A 20,283-nucleotide genomic window follows, 5' to 3' on the forward strand; every position below is an offset into this window, starting at 1 on the left:
GCACTAGCTGACACATTGCATTGCTGATCTGAGGTAGGTATTGCTTCCTCTGAAAGATTAGCAGAGCTTCGGGTGCATATGATTAGTGGAGCATGCGTCATGGACACATACCTAACCTGCAATGGAGGGAGGGAAAGCAAGTTTCTGTCATTTTCAACCTGAATGCTATGGAAGCAGCCCCTGCCTCACAATGTAGGGAATTTCACAAACAGTTCAGAAAGGGGGAGGGGAGCAGAAAAATAGAGTGGCAGATAAAAACTATTCACTAATAGATCTGTGTCTTTCAAAGATTTTACAATTGGTATTTTCTTTGGAAGCCTGATCTATGCTAATAAGATTGCCTCTGTTATAAATTCCACACTTCCTTGCTATTTCCGTCTGTGTGGAACACTGAGCAGTACAGTTTACTCACTCCTCCCTAATTTCTGCTTGCTTTCCTTTTTAGTGTTTCTTTTTACCGTTATCTCATTTTTTTACCCAGAAGGAATAAAGGCTAAAGGTTTCCATTTTCTTCACTTCACAGATTTTATTAATCTCCAATTTTTTTCAATCCTTTTGTCCTTCTTTTTCTTCCATCAATTACCCATTTACCTTAGAAAAATGGGGTTCTTCTTTCTCTTCCATTGGAAAGCATAAAATGTGGCATCATACATAATAGAAAGTATATAGATTTTGCAGTTAGACCTTAAGCTGAATCCCTACATTGTCAGATGACTAGTTATTTACTTAGCTGACTAAGACCAGTAATTTGGGGAAGTTACTTTATGAACTTCAGTTTTCTTATCTGTAAAATGAGGAATATAATCCAGCTTTATAGAATCAGTCAGTCTAATCAAAGTCTAAATGAGATGCTTGATGTAAAGTAGCTACTCATTAAATGTTAATTTCCCTCCTTACAGCTGGTGAATATGATTATACCTTATAAAAGTTTTGAAATGAATTCAAGCATCATGGCATATAGCACTTAATTTTTACTAGTTTATCTCAGTGTAATCAGCCAGCGACACTGGTTCATCATGCTTAGAGGTTTACTTTAGTGTTTCCATAATTCTCTCTCTACTTCCTCTACTTAAAATCTGCTTTCTTTCACATTTATTATTTTGGCTTTGTTCGATGTTATTGCAGTAGTATCATTTTTTACTTTTTTTCTGTACATGATTTTTCAGTACATATTGCAGCTATATTTTAGCCTAATTAAGCTTAGGTGGGCCTAGTTGCTACTATAAGTTAATGATGGGAAAATGTTTCCAATTTCCAAATAAGTATTAATTTTTTAAAGATACCTTTATTATGTAAATTGGAAATTAGTTTTTAAGCTTATTCAACTCCCAAAATATTTGTTGATTTAGAGACTTAGTAGTGCATTTTTCTTTTGTGCCTATCAATCATTTCATCATTGACCATTTCACTAAAATCTTCGTATTGTTCACATATATTGTGAGAAGAACATTTATTTTGACTTATTATTTCCTTTTGTTCGAAACCTTTTTATTCTTTGGTTATTTATACACAGACAATGATGCTAATGTTACTGGGAATTGTTTCTTTATGCATCTCATTCTTATCCTTTAGTGTCCAAAAGTTTGTGAGGCATTTTTAAGGGATAAAGGATTTCCCATCTTTATCTATTCACCATGTGAGCTGTTCTAGTGACAAATGAATTCTGGGCAGTGAATCGAGAAGGACACAGATGTCAAAGCCATGAATTTATAAATGGTCTGTTAAGAGGATGGTTTTGTCCAATCAGTGCTTTGTTAATTTCATCTACAAGAAGAAATAATTATTCAATTATGCCTTTATCTGACAAAAAATCAAATGACAAATGTGTCAGAATGTGAGGGTAAAGGGTTAGTCAGGATTCTGGCAGGTGGCCCAAAATTTTAGCCAGCTGTGAGGAGGTGGATATAGAACCAAATTGATGTATAACACTGATTACAAGTTCTTTATGAATATTCAGAGATCTTACTAACTGAAAGATAAATAATTTCATTTCTAAGTCTAACAAGTACAGAAGCTATGATTTTCTATGTCTTTGTGAAATGTAATTGGCTTTAAAAATATACCTCAGCACTGGAAAAAGTAAAATCATATTCCTCTCTAGTTTTTGTTCTTATTACCAACATATTTTCAAAACTGTTAAAAAATAGTTTTAATAAGTTTTAGTTATTCCTTATGAAAAGCTTTGCCCTTAATTCTTAGTAGTATTGTTAGTACATCTATTGCTTGATAGGTATAGAACCAGAGGTCAGCAAACTTCTACCAAAGGGCAGGTAGTAAATATTTTCAGCTTTGTAGTCTACACAGTCTCTGCCCCAACTACTCAGCTTTGCCACAGTAACACAGCACAGCCATAGATGATAGGTAAATAAATGAGTGTGCCAGTGTTCTAATTAAACTTTATTTACAAAAACAGACAGTGGGCCGAATTTGACTCATGGGCCAGTTTGCCAGCCTCTGATAAAGAGACTGATATTTTCAAATTTTCACTAAGATTTTGAATAATATTCTAAAAAAGAACTCTGTGAACTGTTAAGTAACTTGAATGTCTTTGCACTGCTCAACTCCAGAGGATATTTGATTCCTGTGGACTGCAGTGTGAATGGCACTCTCTGAAGTAGTATGGTATGATGTCCCTGATAAAACCTTCCTCATCCATTTCTCTCTCCTCAATATCAGGGGTATCTAAATCTGGCCTGCTGCCTATATTTGTAGGTAAGTTTTATTGGCACATAGCCAGGTTCATTTATGTGTATATTATGCGTGGCTACTTTCACACTAGCCGCAGAGATGAGTAGTTTCAACAAACACCATATGGCCCACAAAACCTAAAATAATTGCAGAAAATGTTCGCCAACGCCTGATCTATACCCTTATTATGTTCCTCTTTAATGATGAAATTACAGGGCATAATATAGGAAAGTTTCTGTGATTATCATATCAATTCCAACAGAAGATACATAAAGAAATTGCCAAATATCTTAAGTTGCTTCAGAATTCTGTTTCTTCTTCATTGTTTCTCATCTTAATGATCTGGTTCAAGAAACTAAAAATGCTTTTTCTGTAGCTGATATTCTTGCTGGGTCAGCATTTTCAATAACAGATCAGTTACTTTGAAGAATTTCTGTTGATCAGGAATTTAAGCACAGTCAAGAGGTTTACCGTGTTTGTGGAGGACGAGGAGAGTTGAGGTGTCTAAGTTTACACGACAGTCTACGCTAGCCCTGTGGCGCTGTCACATCTGCCTTGCATGCCCTCTTAGGGAGGACTTGAGAAACTTCTTATCAGTGGCATAGCACCAAGTATTTTTTTGGGTATCTCACATGTCAGGTTTGGAAGAAGCAAGTGCTTTGATACCAGCAGATCTTATCATGGGCTTTATTTGGAAGATAATTTAGTGCTGCTGTCATTGAATAGTAAAATTCTCAAGGCTGTGAATAGAAACAAAAGTTTGGGGAAAAAGAGGTTTCTCTACTGCTTAAGTCTGAAGGCTGGTCAATAATCATGAAATTATTTCTTTTGTGCATTTCATTGGTACATATATACTTGCTTTAAGTTTGTTAATACTGGAAAATGTGGTTTCTATTTTTTAATTCATGGTAAATGTTGATATTTGAAGTTATCAGTGGAGGTGATAAATATTATTTTAAAAATTTAGTTACAAAGATGTATACGTGTTATTAGAAGAGGGTTTCTTTCTGAATCAGTCTCTTCCCTCACCTCTCTCAATACTTACTCTCTGAGTTTTCTTCTTACTTCTTAATTCTGTGGCCCCAACTTCTCAGCCATTTCTTCTCAACCTTTTTTTCTGCACATCCCATAAATTCTGGTACTCACCTTGTACTCTCCCTATGTGACCTCATGAGCTCCCATAACTTACATTTATTTGTTCATGGTCCCAAATATGTGTCTTGAACCAAGATCATCTCTTTTGAGTCAGGCCTATATATTCAACTGCTTATTGGATATTTTTTACCCATTTCTCTCATAAGCATTAAACTCTCATATTCCTCTTGAATCTGCCCTTATTTTACTCCCTATTATAATGGCTAGTACCATAATTTGCCCAACTGCTAAAGCTAAAAAATGTCATCCTAGACTCATCCCTCTTCCACACCTCCACAGCCAGCCAATCTTACAGTCCTATGTGTTCTACCTCCTAGGTAGCCCTTGAGTAACAATTTTTTGTTACCTTGACATAATTGAAAGGAGTATATCTCCTCCTTTCCATTCCCACAGCCATCACTCTACTTCAGGTCACCTGGTTGATTACAACTATCTCTTATTTTGTCTTTGTTATAGTCTAACACTCTATCATTCATTCTCCACATTACACTCCAGATGACTTTTCTAAAAACAAAATCTGATGAAGTTGCTACCCTCTATAAAATTTTTCATTGCTTATTATTATTTTTAGAATAAAGTCTAATTTACTATGTGGTTTACTCAGCCATGTTTTCTTTGGTCCCTACTTACCTTTATACCCTATATCTCACTGTTTCTCTCAAATTGGAGCATATATTAATTGTGACCCTATATACATGCTGCTTGCTCTGCCTAGAATTCTCTTTGTCTCCCCATTCCTAACTTACTTGGCCTCCAATTCTTATCTTACATAATACCCCTGTTCTCTTGCTGTAGCCAAATCTATATTACTCTTTTTGCTGTGAGCTCCCTCAGTGTCTTACATTTCTCCTCACAAATAATTGCCCATCTATTTGTCAAAACTGTCTAAGTTTCTTGACAGTAGAGACATGTCCATAGTCTATAAATTAGAATAACTTACCTGGCACATACCTGATTCTCAAAAATATTTCCTTTTTATAATAGATAAGAGAGGGTTATATGAATTGGTCTTCTGCACAACTATAAAATTCCATCACGTGATTTTTTTTTTTTTTTTTACTTTATTGTTTTATTTTTTTAAGGCGCCTTACTGTTAACCTCTGAGTAGCTATATGAATTGTTATTCTCAATAGGGAAAAGAAGCCTAAATCCAGGCCAAGAGAAAGCCTTTCTGGAGACAGTAATTTTGGAGGAAGTGAGGAGGGGTGGTGATGCCAATTTGAGTTTTAGTGACCTCTAATCTGAATTATATAAGTTTTTCCTTCATCATTGGGGAATTTTGCTGTGTAACAGGATTAAACCAAGTACATATATCATTTCTGGGTCTTTGGATACCAGTTGTCTTTGGTTTTTGTAGTATTATTTTTTGTTACCTTGACATGATTGTTTTTATATGTCACATATCTTTTTAAATGATTTGTCTCTTCCTGCATGTTTCAGAAGAATATATAAAGAAAAGATCTATTACCTTTTTAAAGCCAGCATATTATAAGTTTAATATTAATAAATATGTTCATTTCAGGATTATTTGTTTTATTCTTTTTTAATTATTTTAATAGGATCTCATCAGTGAAATCTTTATTTCAATCTTACCACCACAATAATGGAAATATTTTTTATAAAGAGGTTACAAGATGGAACTTGGTTATTTTCTTTGATTTATACCTTTGTTAATCCCCCACTGCTAGTAATCAGTTGCTAGTAATCCATATTGATGGAGTTGATATTTTATATTTAGCCTTTAAAAAATTGTATTTTGCCATAAAGTGAGATAATGCTAAATTGTCGAGTATTTTATTTCTTACAGTCTACCCTGATATTTGCACAATCAGCCTTGTGGCAGTAAGTGATGTGAATAAACATGCTGATAGAATTGCTTTTTGGGATGATGTCTATGGCTTTAATATGTCCTGCATGAAGAAGGCAGTTATTCCAGAAGCTATTGTGGAAGTTTTAGATCCGAAGACTCTTATTTCAGACTCTGATAGTATTAAGGTATGTGTTTTACCAATTTTATTTGCTTTAAAATAATATTGCCATTTTTTCATTTATGAGTTCAGTATTTGAAATTAATATGTTGATTTTACATGTGGGCTTTCAAAACAGTAATTACTCTTCCCATTTTAATCAGTCTAAATTAACTTGAAGTCATAACATTTACCAGTTGACTGTATCATCCCATTGAAATCACTTCTCTTTATGTATTGAAGTTTCTTATACTTAGGGATTGAATCTTTTACTTTGACTTAGTGCTATATTGTCATTTCTGCTTCATCACTACCTCCTGGCTTTACTTTAGCTTCTCATTGGTAGTCAAATTATTCATTCATATCATACATTCCACACAATTTAGCTCTTCTCATTTGAATTTCTTCCAGCCTTTCAGATTAAGTAGTGACACTGAATGTGTCCATGAAGTCCATGAAATTAAAGCCCTGCTGTGTTTACATTTTTCAGTTAATTTCTTTTGTTTTAATATCTTATTCTTCACTATAATCTAGTTTTGTTGTGAATTTTGCTATGTCAGATTTGCATGTTTAATAATAACTTTACAGTGAAAAGTGATATTGCTTTTCTTAAAAACTTAATTTGGTTCAGTTAGGTAAATAAATACAGCTTGTTTAGTGTTAGATTCAAAACATTGTCTCCTCTTTTTACTCACTGTTACTTTCATAGTGTCAGTAATTGTTCTCTGTACAAAGTAGATATTCACTAAATGTTTATTAATTTTCTTAAATAGATAAAGTCTTTAAAATTAGCATAGAATAAGTATATAAAGTATCTCAATAAGAGCAAGCTGATTAAAATTGCATTCAGCTCTTAAGAAAAAATAATACAGCCAGCCTGGTTAGTGATTATAGGACTGTTCAGTGCTCTGGTACTGATAGTAAGGGATTTATTTGGATTCTTTGGCTTGGGGTGGTAGTGCACAGTTATAGCCAACTCATCCTTAAAGCCGAGCAGAAAGAGGAGAGTTGTGGTGGGGGAGGGGAGGCCTAATTTCTCTAGTGATCTCTTTGCATAAATACCAAAAACTGCTGTGAATAAATAGTTGAAATAGAAATTTTAGGACTGAAAAATTAAGATGTTTAAAAAGTATACATACTCTTTTCCTGACTCTTTTTCAAAAAATGATATATTTGTTCTGTGTTCCCCAGTTCCCCAAATTTTAAACTTCCTTTAAAATTTCTCAAACTGTTTAAAATAGAGTAATGCCTCAGGCATGTAGTCATGAATTGTGTTCACTGTGTCATAATCAACTCATGGCAAGTCAAGTGTTGACAGTCTTTATAGCGTACTCTGTTCGGTCACACTGCTGTAGCTGATTGCATCTACTTTCCTTAGTGAAATGGAGAAAGATTTGAACCAGGGCAGGTTGGGAATATAAGAATATTTGGCCATTTTTTTAGTTGAATCTTTGTAGTTTTGCCCTTTGGTTGGAATTGTGTTTTTTTTTTTTTTTTGCTAATATCTAACAAACATATTCAAATGCAGTTACAAAATGAGTTCTAAAACACTTTGTCCTTTTCATTAGTATGTTTTCAAGTTGGCATTTCCTGTAAAAATATTGACTGTTATCACATGTAATTTATAGCAAATGTATACCACTATACGTTTTTTGGTATACAAAATGATTTTAGTTGGAATACAGGAAAACATTTTTTATTTGAAAGTACTTTAGTGTGTCTTAGAAAAACTTTAGCACATCAGAGCCATAATTTGATATATACTGTTCTTACAAGAAGTCTAAGTAAAAGACTTAGACTTTGACTTAGTGCTGTATTGTCATTTCTAACTAGTCAAAGTCTAACTAAATGATAGCACTTCGTAGCCCTTAAATTTAGAAACAATCCCCAGAATGGGGTGAGAATGATTAAAGTTTGCAAGACATTGGTTTGCAGCAAATTTTTTGCATAGAAAAGAAATGTTTATCTCTATTTGGTTTGTTTTTACTATTTTTACTAAATTCTTACCTTTATTCTTTTTAAATGGGTAGCATATAGATTGCCACACAGCATCTGTCTCAGATTTGGAGTTTTCTTCAGATTTTACCCTGAAAATTACAAAGACATCCTTGTGCACGGTAAGCTATTTCATTATACTTTCATAAATTTCACTAGCAGTGCAGATGATTGGCAGGCTAATGAATTAATTACCAAGCTTGTGATAAATGAAAAAGACTATTGCCTTTGACGTCTCCTGAACAGATCTATTTTAATAGGTCAGTAGACTTCAAAAAAGTTTAGTTCCGAAGAGAACATATTAGAAAACCATGTTTACATAATGAGTTTTCTTTATTGATTCTTCATTATTACCTATCATAATTAATTGAGAGCATTCAACTTTACGTTCATGTTGTGCTATTCCCAATAACTCCTCTTAATTGAGTTAGAAATAAGATGTTATTAGGTATAGTATTTCATATTTATGTGTAAAAAATAATAAGGAAACTGATGATTTACCTTTCCTTTAAAAATCAACCTGATGTAATACAAAAAGTATGGACTTAAGAAAAATTGGATCCAGATTTACATTTGGTTCTGCCACTCACTAGTTTGTTACTTTGTTCAAGTTACCAAGGTAATCTGTACCACAAACTAATCAACTGCTTTAAGAAAAATGGTAATAATTCTTTCTATCTTGAAGACTGGTTACAGAGATTAGCGAGATAATATATGTGAAAGCACCTACAGTATAGCCAGAAATGTTAGGTTATTAAAATATATTAATTTTTTCAATCTCAGATAATTTCTAAATGTATATTAATGCTAGATAATATTTGCCTTTACTATTTACTAGGAGATTCTGGATTTGTTAAAATGTGGGTGTTTACTTAAAGTGTGAATTTATGTAGGTGGTATTGATATAAATATTTATATTACTTTAAAAATTATATAGTTTTAAAAATACTAATTTTGTCTTCGGAAGTTATTGAAAACTGTATTGTCAGAAACTGTGAAAGAGATTATAATTGTGTTAACTTTAACTCTTCAACCTGATTGTTTTAAATATTTTGTTTAGATTGACAAAAGATTTTATGACTTTTTAAAAACTGTATCATTTCATTTTGATTTAATAGTTATTTTATATTCAAATGAGTTTAACAGTGTGCTTTGATGTTTTGAGGAATTCTTTTTGTCGAAGTTGGTTTTACAGTTTTTAAAAGTTTGATATCTAGATCCCAGATTTATAATTTTGGGACACCCACTATATTTATTTAATTGATGAAAAGCAAAATTTCATTCTTTCCATTCATTTTCCCTGGATTTTCTAATTCAGCTTTTCAGTAACAGAAGTGGCTTGGTCAGTTGAAATTAAAGGCTAAAGGCTTTAACTCCTAGACTTTGTGTTTTGATATTAGTAATCCGTAAGGATTAAAAAAGACCTCTTGATTAATGACAATTGACCAATCTATAAAGGAATTTTTATACAGAAGTTAGTTGTCATATCATTTTTGTTAAATACTATTATTTCAGGTCTACTTTCAGTGACCTTTGCAAATATAAAACTGTAATGAAGAGCTCAAAAACTGCTTTTAGTTGTGTATATTTTTAAAATTTATATAGACAGATGAGTTTATTGAGTTTCATTGAAATGTTCTTTATTTTTTGAGTATTGGTCAGGGTTCTTAGTTTCAGACAACAGAATCCAAATCAGCTTGTTTAAGCTGAAAGGGTTTACTAAAGATAATAAGATAATTTCCAGACACATTGGGAGAGCTAAAGGAAGAGGCTATGTTTTGAATTTCTAAAAACAACTCCTAGAACCACACCTTAGAACTGACCTGCTACAAAGCTGCCTCTGCTTTAAGGAAAAAGCTGCCTCTACCTCTGAAGGCCCTGTAAACCCTAATGCCATTGACCTACTCAGAAAGTGATCGTCACCACTGACAACCCCTTGACTATCATCCTGTTCCTATCCCCCCACCCAGCTCATACTGTTCATTTCTTCATTACAAATCTTCAGGTAGCACATCTGCTTCGCTGAATCTAGGTCATATTGTACCCTAGTTATCAAAGAGTCTTGGAAAGTAGTTTTAACTACAGTAGTTTTATGCTGTAGAAAGTTTTATAGTACATATGTAGAATCATTTTCTATTTACTATTATTTGGGATAGAGTACAATAAGTTCTTTTGTAAAAAAAAAAAAAAAAAATTGTATTTATCCTTTAATTCTGTATATTTGAGTAGAAATAGAAAGAACCCCCCCACAAAAAAGGAAAGTTTGTTTAATCCAAAGATTGTAATCAAAATTTTTGTATTGAATAATGACGTATCAAATAGATTCTTGCTGCATTTGTCCCTGTACAGAGTTCCATAAAAAAAAAAAAAATGAACCACAAATAAGCTGTTATATCTATAAAGAACCTTTTAGATTTACATTTTTATTCCCAACTTGCCTGAATGATTTCAAATGAAACTCTTGAAATGAGGCTGGCCTGAGGTTTGGGAGGAAGGTGGGAGGAGGTTGGAATGAACTTGTACATGTCTGATTAATGCTGAATAACAGTTCTATAACTCACCTGAGAGGAATGTATAGTTTTGAATCATATTTATTGTTTGCATGCCAGGTTTTGAAGATACAAATTTGAGTACTTAACATTCATTTTTAACTTTTCTGAGGTTATTCTGTCAAATAATTAGTCAATATAAATTGTCTTCTCATGGCGATAATACCTAACAGTTATTGAACCCTTGACTGTCAGGCAATGTGCTAATCACTTTAAAATCATTATTTCATTTAGTCCTCATAATAACCATTTGAAGTGAATATTAATATTCCTTATTTTATGGGTGAAGAAGAAGATAAATTACTATAATGTTATACTTTTGAAGTATCCTTCCTTACTCTTTTCTGACCCAAAAAACCTTCTTGGTGACATGTACAAACTATTAAAGGAACAGAGAAATGTTATGAATGAGATAGTCCAGGTGTGAAAGAAACAAAGTTGCATGTTACATTTGAAACAGATTTGAAAATTTTCATTCTTGGCCAGTAGTTTCTCAGTTGTTGGGAAAGAGAGGGAAAGAACATGTGTATGACCAAAATGTGCTCTTCCTCAGAGATAGGACTCACAGATTTCCATGATAAATAAGTCACATATCGCAAAAAGTTTTTTTCTTTGTGCTTTCAGAGTAAGCTTATAGTTGTTTGGTTAAGCATCTACATTTTTTTAGAAATTTCCCAGAATGCTTACTCCAACGTGAGCCTGAGATAAGATTATGTTGCCTAGTGCTTTTAGTATGTTTTTATTATTTGCCAGTCCTAACTATCCACCCATGTTTACTCCAACTATTTTGCTCTTTGAGGTGGTGCCAGCTCCTTACCAACTGTCTGGAGCTAGTTATTATGCAAGACTAGTTTCTAAGGCTACTGTTGAGTAGCTTATTCAATGGTTACTTGGGAATAATTCATAAAAAAGGTATTAAAAAGTATGAGTGCCTAGTTGGAACTTTGTTTCTCCTTTATATAGTCAGAAGAATTAGTGAAAATACTAAAAATAAAAAGAATGCCTAGGAGAGACAGAGGAAGAGGTATGGCTTTTTTAGATAGAGTAAAGAATGAAGTATCCAATTTTGTATTGCTAAGTACAAACTTTCAAATATATGAAATATCTTTTTCTCTGATGCTTGAAACTTGAATGCATAGCTAAAAAATAAGATGGATGATTACTCTGAACAGTTAAGCCCATTTTCAGTATATATATAACGATTTCTTTCTTAATGAAATTCTAAATTTGTGGCCCGATTAAAATATTAGAGAAAATTGGATTTTAAAAAGTAACAAGATGCTAAGAACACTCTTTTTGCATTTAATTTTAATAGCATGTGTGCTATAGACTGATAGTGTTTTTAGATGGCCTTCTCAAGTTTGTTAGAACCTTTAATGGAAAAACATCTTTTCTTTGCACTCTACCTCACAACACACTCACATACACCCACCAAAGAAGAAATTTGATAGCATTTTTAGTTTAAGGTTGTACACTAACATACATTATTTTATGATTTTGGAAATTTAACATGATATGATATTTAAATGTAAATGTCTTAAGTCTTGATTGTCTATACTGCTTAAAGGATAATTTTCCAGTGAATATTAGTAACACATACATAACAATTTTCTGAGCATTTTTATTGTTATATGATATTGACTGACACTTTAGGTCAAATCCCCTTTGCTTTTAGGATGAAGTAGGAAGATTTAGTAGTTAACAACTGACTATTCATCTCTCCTGTCAGCCTGCCTAACCTTGAAGTAAATGAACAATAAAGTCTATTATTTTCATGGAAATTTTATAGCTGTTCAAAATCAAATGGTTTAAAGCCATACAATTTAGAACTAATGTGTTTTGTGAGTTCTAGTTATTTTTAATGTCTTTTATGTAATTGTGTAGTGTTCTCTTTATGTTTCAGCATCATTTTTGGCATTTGTCTAAGCTTCTTAAGAATATAGATAAACACCCTTTTTTATATTCTTAGGTATACATTCATTCTGCCTTTTATAGAACAAATGAGTCGTTCACCTTAAAAATGAAAATATTTATGATAGTTTTTTATCAGATTACATGCTCGCATACATAAATGTTATCTTTGATATGTAAAGATTTTTGGTTGATACATCATCTCTTAAAGCAATCATTTTTATGTCTTAATTTCAGCACTAGGTTTTCTTTTATTCTACTTATTCACATGCACTGGAATAATGTTCAATTTGTATAAACTTCCATAAATACGTTTTTAAACCTTATTTAACAAGAAACATTATTTTTTCTAGGCATTTTACTTTTACTACAGTTGTTACATTAAAGATGAACCAATGGAGTAAATAATAACGGCAGACTTTTTTTTCATATTTTTTTCCTAAAACGTTTTTAAAATTTATTTTTTAATTACAGTTGACATATAATATCATATTGGTTTCAGGTGTACAACATAGTAATTAGACATTTATATAGTTTATGAACAGCAGACTTCTTTATATTTATATTTAAAAACCTCTTAAAATAAAGTCTTAGATTTTATTAAAGTACATAAATATAAGTACAGTGGTATTTGAGGGTTATTTAATTTTTATCATAACTTTTAAAATTTTTCTATTAATATAAATTTATAGTGACAGATATTTAAGTTTGTTAAATGAATATTAAATATTGATTATGTGCCAGGTACTTGTCTGAAATCTGTGGACACAAAAGAGAGGTGGGGTAGAGGGGAAGCGAAAGAAAGGAAGGAAAGAGAAAGGAAAAATCAATTATCTGTTTTGAAAAGGTACTTATGTGACAGGAGGCAGATGCTAAGAACATTTCAGTATGTATATAGAGATATAGACATTGGCGATCTAGGATTGGGAGCACAGAAGAGAGGTATTTTCTGGAGGAAGAATTATAGTTGGTCATTAAATTTTATAGCTAATATTTTATGAGAAAGAAAAAAACTTTTCCCCTCTCCCCCCACAAAAAAAATGTTTTATTTTAAATTAAGAAGCCTATTCTATTTCCAAGAATGAAAACATTGAAGGAAAAGGTAGCCATTTCATAAGTGCATTTTTGCAAAATTTCTCTTCACCTAGTTTTTAATTCACTGTTCTTCATCTGTATTCTTTCTGCTGTTATAATATCCAAAAATATTGTATTTTAAATATTTTATTCCTGTCTACAGCCATGCTACCCTCAACAAGCCCAATCTCATCTGATCTAGGAAGCTAAGCAGGCTTGGGCCTGGTTAGTACTTGGATGGGAGACCACGTAGGAAGACCAGGTGCTGTAGGTGTAAAAAATAAAATTAAAAGAAATAAGGGATTGTAAGCTGACAAGGTCCTTGCAATCTGTAGGGTCAACCAAGTGTTGCCTCGCCTAAAAATAAATAAATAAATGGATAATAAAATAATTAAATATTCCAGAATTTTTTTTTTCAATTTTTGACATTTTTCATCTTTTTAAGCACTTTGGTCAATCTTTCTATATAAATTCCTTAACATTATTTATAATTATTCTTTTAAGGTCTGTTTGCAAATTCCCTGAATCATCTGTGAATCTACTTCTATTGCCTTTTTTTCTTTTTGAATTACGGGTCATATTTTTTGTTTCATCTCACATTTCATAATTTTATATTTTATGCAAGACATTGTATAAAGAATAGTACAGACTAAAATGGGTAATATTTTCCCCTGAAGGGCCTTCACTTGTCTGGTAGCTAGGATGAGGGGCTAATACATTCATCATTTAATCTGGAGTTGAGTTTGGTCAGGGCTTTGTGCCACTGCAGTTAATTTCCAATGTCTCTAGCACAAGATCAGGCCCCACCCTCTTGCCAACTTCTGGGAAGGCCATCAAACTAAAGCTAAGTTTAGGGAGGAAGACATAGTCAGGATTTTATGATGTTTGGGAGATCTGATTTTCAGGTCTCTCAATGCAGAGCAAAGAGTTAAAGGGGAGAGGAAAGGTTCTGATCTGGATTTGGCACAGTTCATTATCTAGTTGAGAACTAGTAGACAAAGTAAGGGCTGAGTTTCAAAGTGAATCTTGAAGAATAAACAGTCTAGCTGAGTCATGTTCTTGAGAAGATGGCATTTATTCTCAGAAGATGGTATTTAGAATTTTTTAAAAGTTAAGAAAAGTAAATAAAAATAAAAGTTAATAAACCAGAAATAAATTGTATGGTTTTCTTCTTTCTTTCTTTCTTTCTTTCTTTCTTTTTGATGATACTTAGTAAATGGTAGAAAGATAACAGGCACAGATAGTTAGCTTTGGATGAAGTCAAAACAAGTCTTTGAGTTATGATTTTCTAAGACTAATCCAGATGTTATTAATAGAAACATTTAAATGTTTATAATTCAAACTTTAGTGATTCCTTACTCATAGTACTCTTTGTTTTCATTTTACTTTTTAAATAAGCTTTAAATTTTTCTAATGGCATAAGAAAAAAATTCAGACGAGCCCATTTCTTTGCAATAGTATTCTTTAAATCTTCTTTCAAGGCTTTTGGAAAGTCTCTGACAGTAAAAACCTACTAATTCTAAACTCATTCCTGGATATTTAATCAATTCCTCGTACTTTTGGGTGTAAATTGACCTTGTTTTGACCTTGCAAAGCTAATCAGCTCAAGAAACTAATTATTAAAACACATCTGTGCTGCTTAGAATTAGTAAGACTTGTCTCGAACTTGCATCATAGATTTTAGGGGGACATCTGGTATATATTTTAATAGGCTTCATTAAGTAAATTTTATGTCTTTGGTGGGGGAAGAACGTTTCTATTTGTGATTCTACTTTTACAGTCAGTTTTAGGTTTCTCCTTTTATAAATGACCATGTGATCGAGGGCATGATCCTGAACTTTCTACTTTTTTCTGAAACCTGAACTTTTGTAGTTAAGCTTAGATGGTGGTAGAATACTTAAATCTTGTAATTTATTCCTGGTAATTGTGTTTTGTTTAGTAATATGTGCTATAAGCTACAAGGCATTGGGAATGTAGTAACAAGCCAAACAGACAGTTCTGTCCATGAAGCATTAATGGGGAAACAGCAAAATGCATCTTATGAATATTAGATAAACCAAAGAATTATTGAGAATTTGATTGTATGTGATAGAAGCATAATAGTTATATAAGAAAATGTCCATACTTTTTAGAGATGTAAACTGAAGTATGTAGAAGAGAAATGACATGATATCAGGCATTTGCTTCAAAATAGTTCAACAAAAAATGGGGGATGGGGCAGGGGGCAGAGAGAGTATAGATAAAGTAAATGTGGCAGATACTGATAACTGTTGACTATGGGTGACAAGTACTCAGAGGTTCTCTAAGTGTATATTTGTTTGAAATTTTTCATAGTTGGATATTTTTAAATAATCATACCAGTGACTAGTATTTAAGAAATACACATGAGGCAGAGATACTGCACTGAGATAAGTTGTTTCTATACAACTCAGCTACTTGCTATAGGTACGAAAGCTGAACACATGCATACCCTGTGGCTTAACCATCTCATGCTTTAAACAACAGAAATGTGCCCATATGTTCACCAAAAGGCATGTACAAGAATGTCCATTGCAGCATTCGTCGTTATAGCCCCAAACTGGAAACAAGCCAAACATTTCATTGGTAGTTGAATGGTTGAGTAAATATGGTATATTTATGGAGTAGTGTACATCAATGAAAAAAGGTGATCTTCACTATATACTGCAACACGAATGATTTTCATGAACACAATGTTCATTTAAAAAAGCAAAAAGGACAGGTACAGAAAAGTTTCAGTATTTAAAATTTTAAAATAAGCTAAACTAATATATGGTGATAAATATCAGAACAGTGTTATTTTGTGGGAGGACTTAATAATTGGAAAGGGGATAATAAAGGCTCTAGGATCTTGGGAGGGATCTGTATCTTGATTTGGAACTTTGTAAAAGTTCACTAAGATATATCCCAATGATTTGCTTACTTTTATATATGTGTTGTATATTTTATACTGGTATACTTCAATAAAATTTTTTAAAAATATATAGGTATTCACACTGGCTAAAAGAAATATCTCTGTATTTTTTGCATATATGTGATATTTCAATTAAAATATTCATCAAAACAAACCAGGTAAAGGACATCTAGTAGTCAGAAGCTTGATGAATAAAAAGAACTGAAAGGAGTCCAGCATGGCTAGAACAAGTAGACCATAGTATTTAAGAAATGTAGAGAGCTGTCCAGATCATTTAACACTTTGTACTATTTGGTCTTTTCCTTAGACCATGGCTGGAGAACAAATAGGAGACCTGGGTGGATATGAGAAGCCAGTGAGTAGGCTGGTATAAAACCTCAGGCAAGAAATGACAATGACTCACACAAAGGTAGTTTTAGTGGAGGTGGAGAAAAGTAGACATATTTAAGACCTACCTAGAAGTTAAAATTGATAGGACTTGAGGATGTTTTAGGGAAGGGGGTGAGGGAAAGGTGATTCCAATATGTTGCATTTAAATGCCTTTGAGGTAGGCAGATAGTTATGTCCAGTAGGGAATTGGAATGTTCTTCTGTGGCCTGTCTTGTCAAGTCAGACTTGTGATATATTTGGTCCAGGTATGATATATGAGTAGAATCAAAGAATGTTTCGTAGGAGGATGTTTTTTAAAATATCTCCCAAATAAACTGATGCTGTTTAACAATGCATTTTAGGCAATCATAAAATTACATAAATCATTCTTGAACTAGAGTATATGTTTTAACCTGTGCCGCTTCTTGAGGTTAATGGACTCTAAAAGCTTTTTATTAAAAAGCAAATCCAGTGGAGTAGCATTATGTGTAAATATAATTTAATCTAAATTAACTATTTAATAAAAAAAGAAAAAGAGTTTGTGAGAGTCCTAATGTTCTAAATAGTGCAGATGATTCTACCCTCCATTTTAATTAGTGAACATGTGCCCCATAATTAACACGAAGTAAAAAACACATCTGTCATTTCTTCAAATATTATCGGCTTCCAAGTATTTCTCTAGTATGAGCATCTTGCTGGACTGCATGTGATTGTTGTCTCTAAAAGTATATATTTTTAATACAACATGACACTCTGTTACAAGCCATCTACTTTTTTTTTTTAGGCGAGGCAACTCTTGTTTAACCTCACAGATTGCAAGGACCTTGGCAGTTTACAATCCCTAATTTTTTTTTATTTTTTACGCCTATAGCACCTGGTCTTCCTAGGTGGTCTCCCATCCAAGTACTAACCAGGCCCAACCCTGCTTAGCTTCCGAGATCAGACATTGAGCTTGTTCAGGGAGGCTTGGCCGTAGACCATGGACGGTGACTCCACTGGGGCGCGAACCCAGGACCTTCTGCGTGTAAAGCAGACATGCTAACCACTACACTATAGAATCACATCCAATTTTAAACTGTTATTTAAAACTACCCAGAAAGAATGCAAGAGTCCATAAAATAAGGAACCTTGAAGTTGAGTAAAATGACTTGTCCTTAGAGTGGATGGAGATCCCTACGCTTGATCCTCTTTTGAAAGCCATGCTGTAATTAAGGCCTCTGAATCTGTTTTTAAAAATTCATTAACATTGATTTTGAAGCCTATAATTGAGTTATTTTATAAAAGGACTTGAACATAAAATTGTCCTAAAATACAGTTTGAGTGGAATGTTGAAATTCTTAAGCTACATCACAATCATAATTTACTTCTAGATAGGTTATGCTTGAAATCAGCAACACCAAAGGTCAGAATAAATTTATGAGAGAAATAATCACACCCAAGCAGGACTGAGATACTTATCTGAAGCACAGCAATAAGCATAAAAATTGTTTATTTACAATCTAATTAATAAGAGTGGGTTCTTGATTAGAGATACCAGGGGAGTTCTCCTTAGACTTATCTCAGAGGCTGCCAATAAGAATTATTAGGTTGTGATAATAAATGAGTTTGACCAGGTGTTTTCTTCTTTGATTCAGGCAGTTTTCCCTGGTCTAATGACATATAAGGAAGTAATCTTCTCAGTTCAGATTCCTTTTGACTTATGCTTAGGCAGATGCCATCATAAATTCTGACATTCAGATCTCCTAAAAATCCTTAAGCACCTAATGTTTTCAGACCTTTGTGAATACTGGTATATATTCATAGGAAGATGAGTCCTAATGGGAAGAGGAGTCAGGAACTGGAAAAATAAATTTTTGTTCTGTAGGCCAGATGGCTCAGAACTTAGTGTTTACTAAAATCAGCTCTTCTTCCTCTTTTCTTGAAAACTGAATGAGCAAAGGACGAATCTTGAAATACAATGTTGTTTTCTGAAAATGATTAAAATCAGAGGAAAGTTTAAACAGTGATAATGTAGCACTGTGGTTAAAAGCTTCAACTTTAGATCCAGTGGGCCAAGTTTACCAGTATGACTTTAGAAGAAGTATTTAATTTCTCCAAACTTCAAATTTTTTATCTGAACAGTGGAAATAACAATACCAATACTACATCCTACGTATTAGTTTAAGTACTAAATGAGATAATACATAAAAGCATTTACCACTATGCCTGGCACATTAGAAAATATTCATAAAATGACCCAATTAATATTACCATTCACTTCTTTATCTTGCTGCTTTTTTATAGAAAGTATTGTTTGTTTTATTTTTAACTTATCCATTTGGTTATGCGGATTTAGGATTGCGTGATTTCATAGATTTACTTATTCCACCAGGATCAAATAAGCATAACTTATTTGACTGTAAGTAACACCTCAGAGAACAGTTTCTTTATAGGCAAAGGTGTGCAATGAAAACTCTTTGATGCCTGAATAGCTAATGTAGTAGAGAAATGAGACCTTCTTTCAAAATGCCATATTCATGTAAATCAGCTCCTCCTCAAAGCAAAATCACTCTTTCTGCCTGCAGTTTTGCAGTCACGTTTTTAATTTCTTGGTCACTAAGACAATGACGTAACTATTACAGAATGCCCTTTTCTTTAACAAATGATGTGTCCTGGTTGTCCCCAAAGGCTACATCACAGTGGTCAATCTGATTTTTCTTATCCTTATTCTTACATTCAGCATTCAACCCCATGAATATGGGATGAGCCAGACTGAGTTCCAGGGCTCTAGAGATGTAAGTCATTGTCTCACTCAGCAGTGTGCAGAGATTACAAATAAAAACAAACAGAAAACCCTGAAATTACAAATATAAAGCCATAACTTATAACTAGTATAATTACTTTTTTAAAAAAATCACAGCCTCTAAAATGCAGCCTCTAGACAAACATAAATGAGTACTACCAGATTTTAGTTCTTACCCCAGGTGTTAGGTACTGTTTAGAAGGGCTCGGGTGGGGAGGTAGTAGTCATCTTTTTACCTCACTTTTCAAAAGAGATAAAAAATCCTATTCATTTCTGGAAAGTAAAGTTTATCACATCTTCTACCTGCCCCTCTTTTCCCACCTGTTAGAGTTTCTTTTAATTTTCCTCTCTTAATTTATACTTCTAAAGACTTATAAAAACAAGTAGCATTTGGTGGAGTTTGATCACCTAACCATAAAAAGGAATTTTTAAAATTTATTTATTTAAATTAGCTTCAAATAAACAGTCCATTGGTTAGACATCTATATAGTTCATAAAACGATCCCCCCAATTGCTCCCTCCCTCGGCCCTCCACCTAGCCATCATATTAATGCTAACTGCATTCCCTCTGCCGTGCTCCGCATCCCCGTGACCAATTACCAACTACTAATTTGTACTTCTTTAACCCTGTACCCCATTCTCCCAATCCCCCAACCCCGTCCCCTCTGGCCATCTCCAGATTGCCCTCTACATTTGTGAGTCTGTTTTGGATTAGTTTGTTCTTCTTGTTCCTTAGATTCTGCATATGAGTGAAATCATATGGTATTTATCTTTGACTTATTTCGCTTAGCTTAATAACCTCTAGGTCCATTCATGTATTGCAAATGGTAGAATTTCATTTTTTTTTTTTTTTTTTTTTAC

At 32.9% G+C, this 20,283-nt stretch overlaps 1 protein-coding gene and 2 pseudogenes across 1 annotated transcript in view; 2 read left to right on the forward strand and 1 right to left on the reverse strand.

The window, feature by feature from the left end:
* PRMT3 (protein arginine methyltransferase 3) overlaps positions 1–20,283 on the forward strand; it is a 104,334-nt gene that overhangs the window by 56,548 nt on the left and 27,503 nt on the right. The window contains exons 12-13 of the mRNA XM_006907974.3: positions 5,651–5,838; positions 7,841–7,927. Of these exons, the coding sequence (XP_006908036.1) occupies positions 5,651–5,838; positions 7,841–7,927 (275 nt within the window). The remainder of the gene's footprint in view (positions 1–5,650; positions 5,839–7,840; positions 7,928–20,283) is intronic.
* Positions 13,495–13,613, forward strand: LOC112476637 (annotated as a pseudogene).
* On the reverse strand, positions 17,503–17,618 carry LOC112476699 (annotated as a pseudogene).

The sequence above is a fragment of the Pteropus alecto genome, unplaced genomic scaffold, assembly GCF_000325575.1.
Source record: "Pteropus alecto unplaced genomic scaffold, ASM32557v1 scaffold71, whole genome shotgun sequence".
NCBI classification, from domain to species: domain Eukaryota; kingdom Metazoa; phylum Chordata; class Mammalia; order Chiroptera; family Pteropodidae; genus Pteropus; species Pteropus alecto.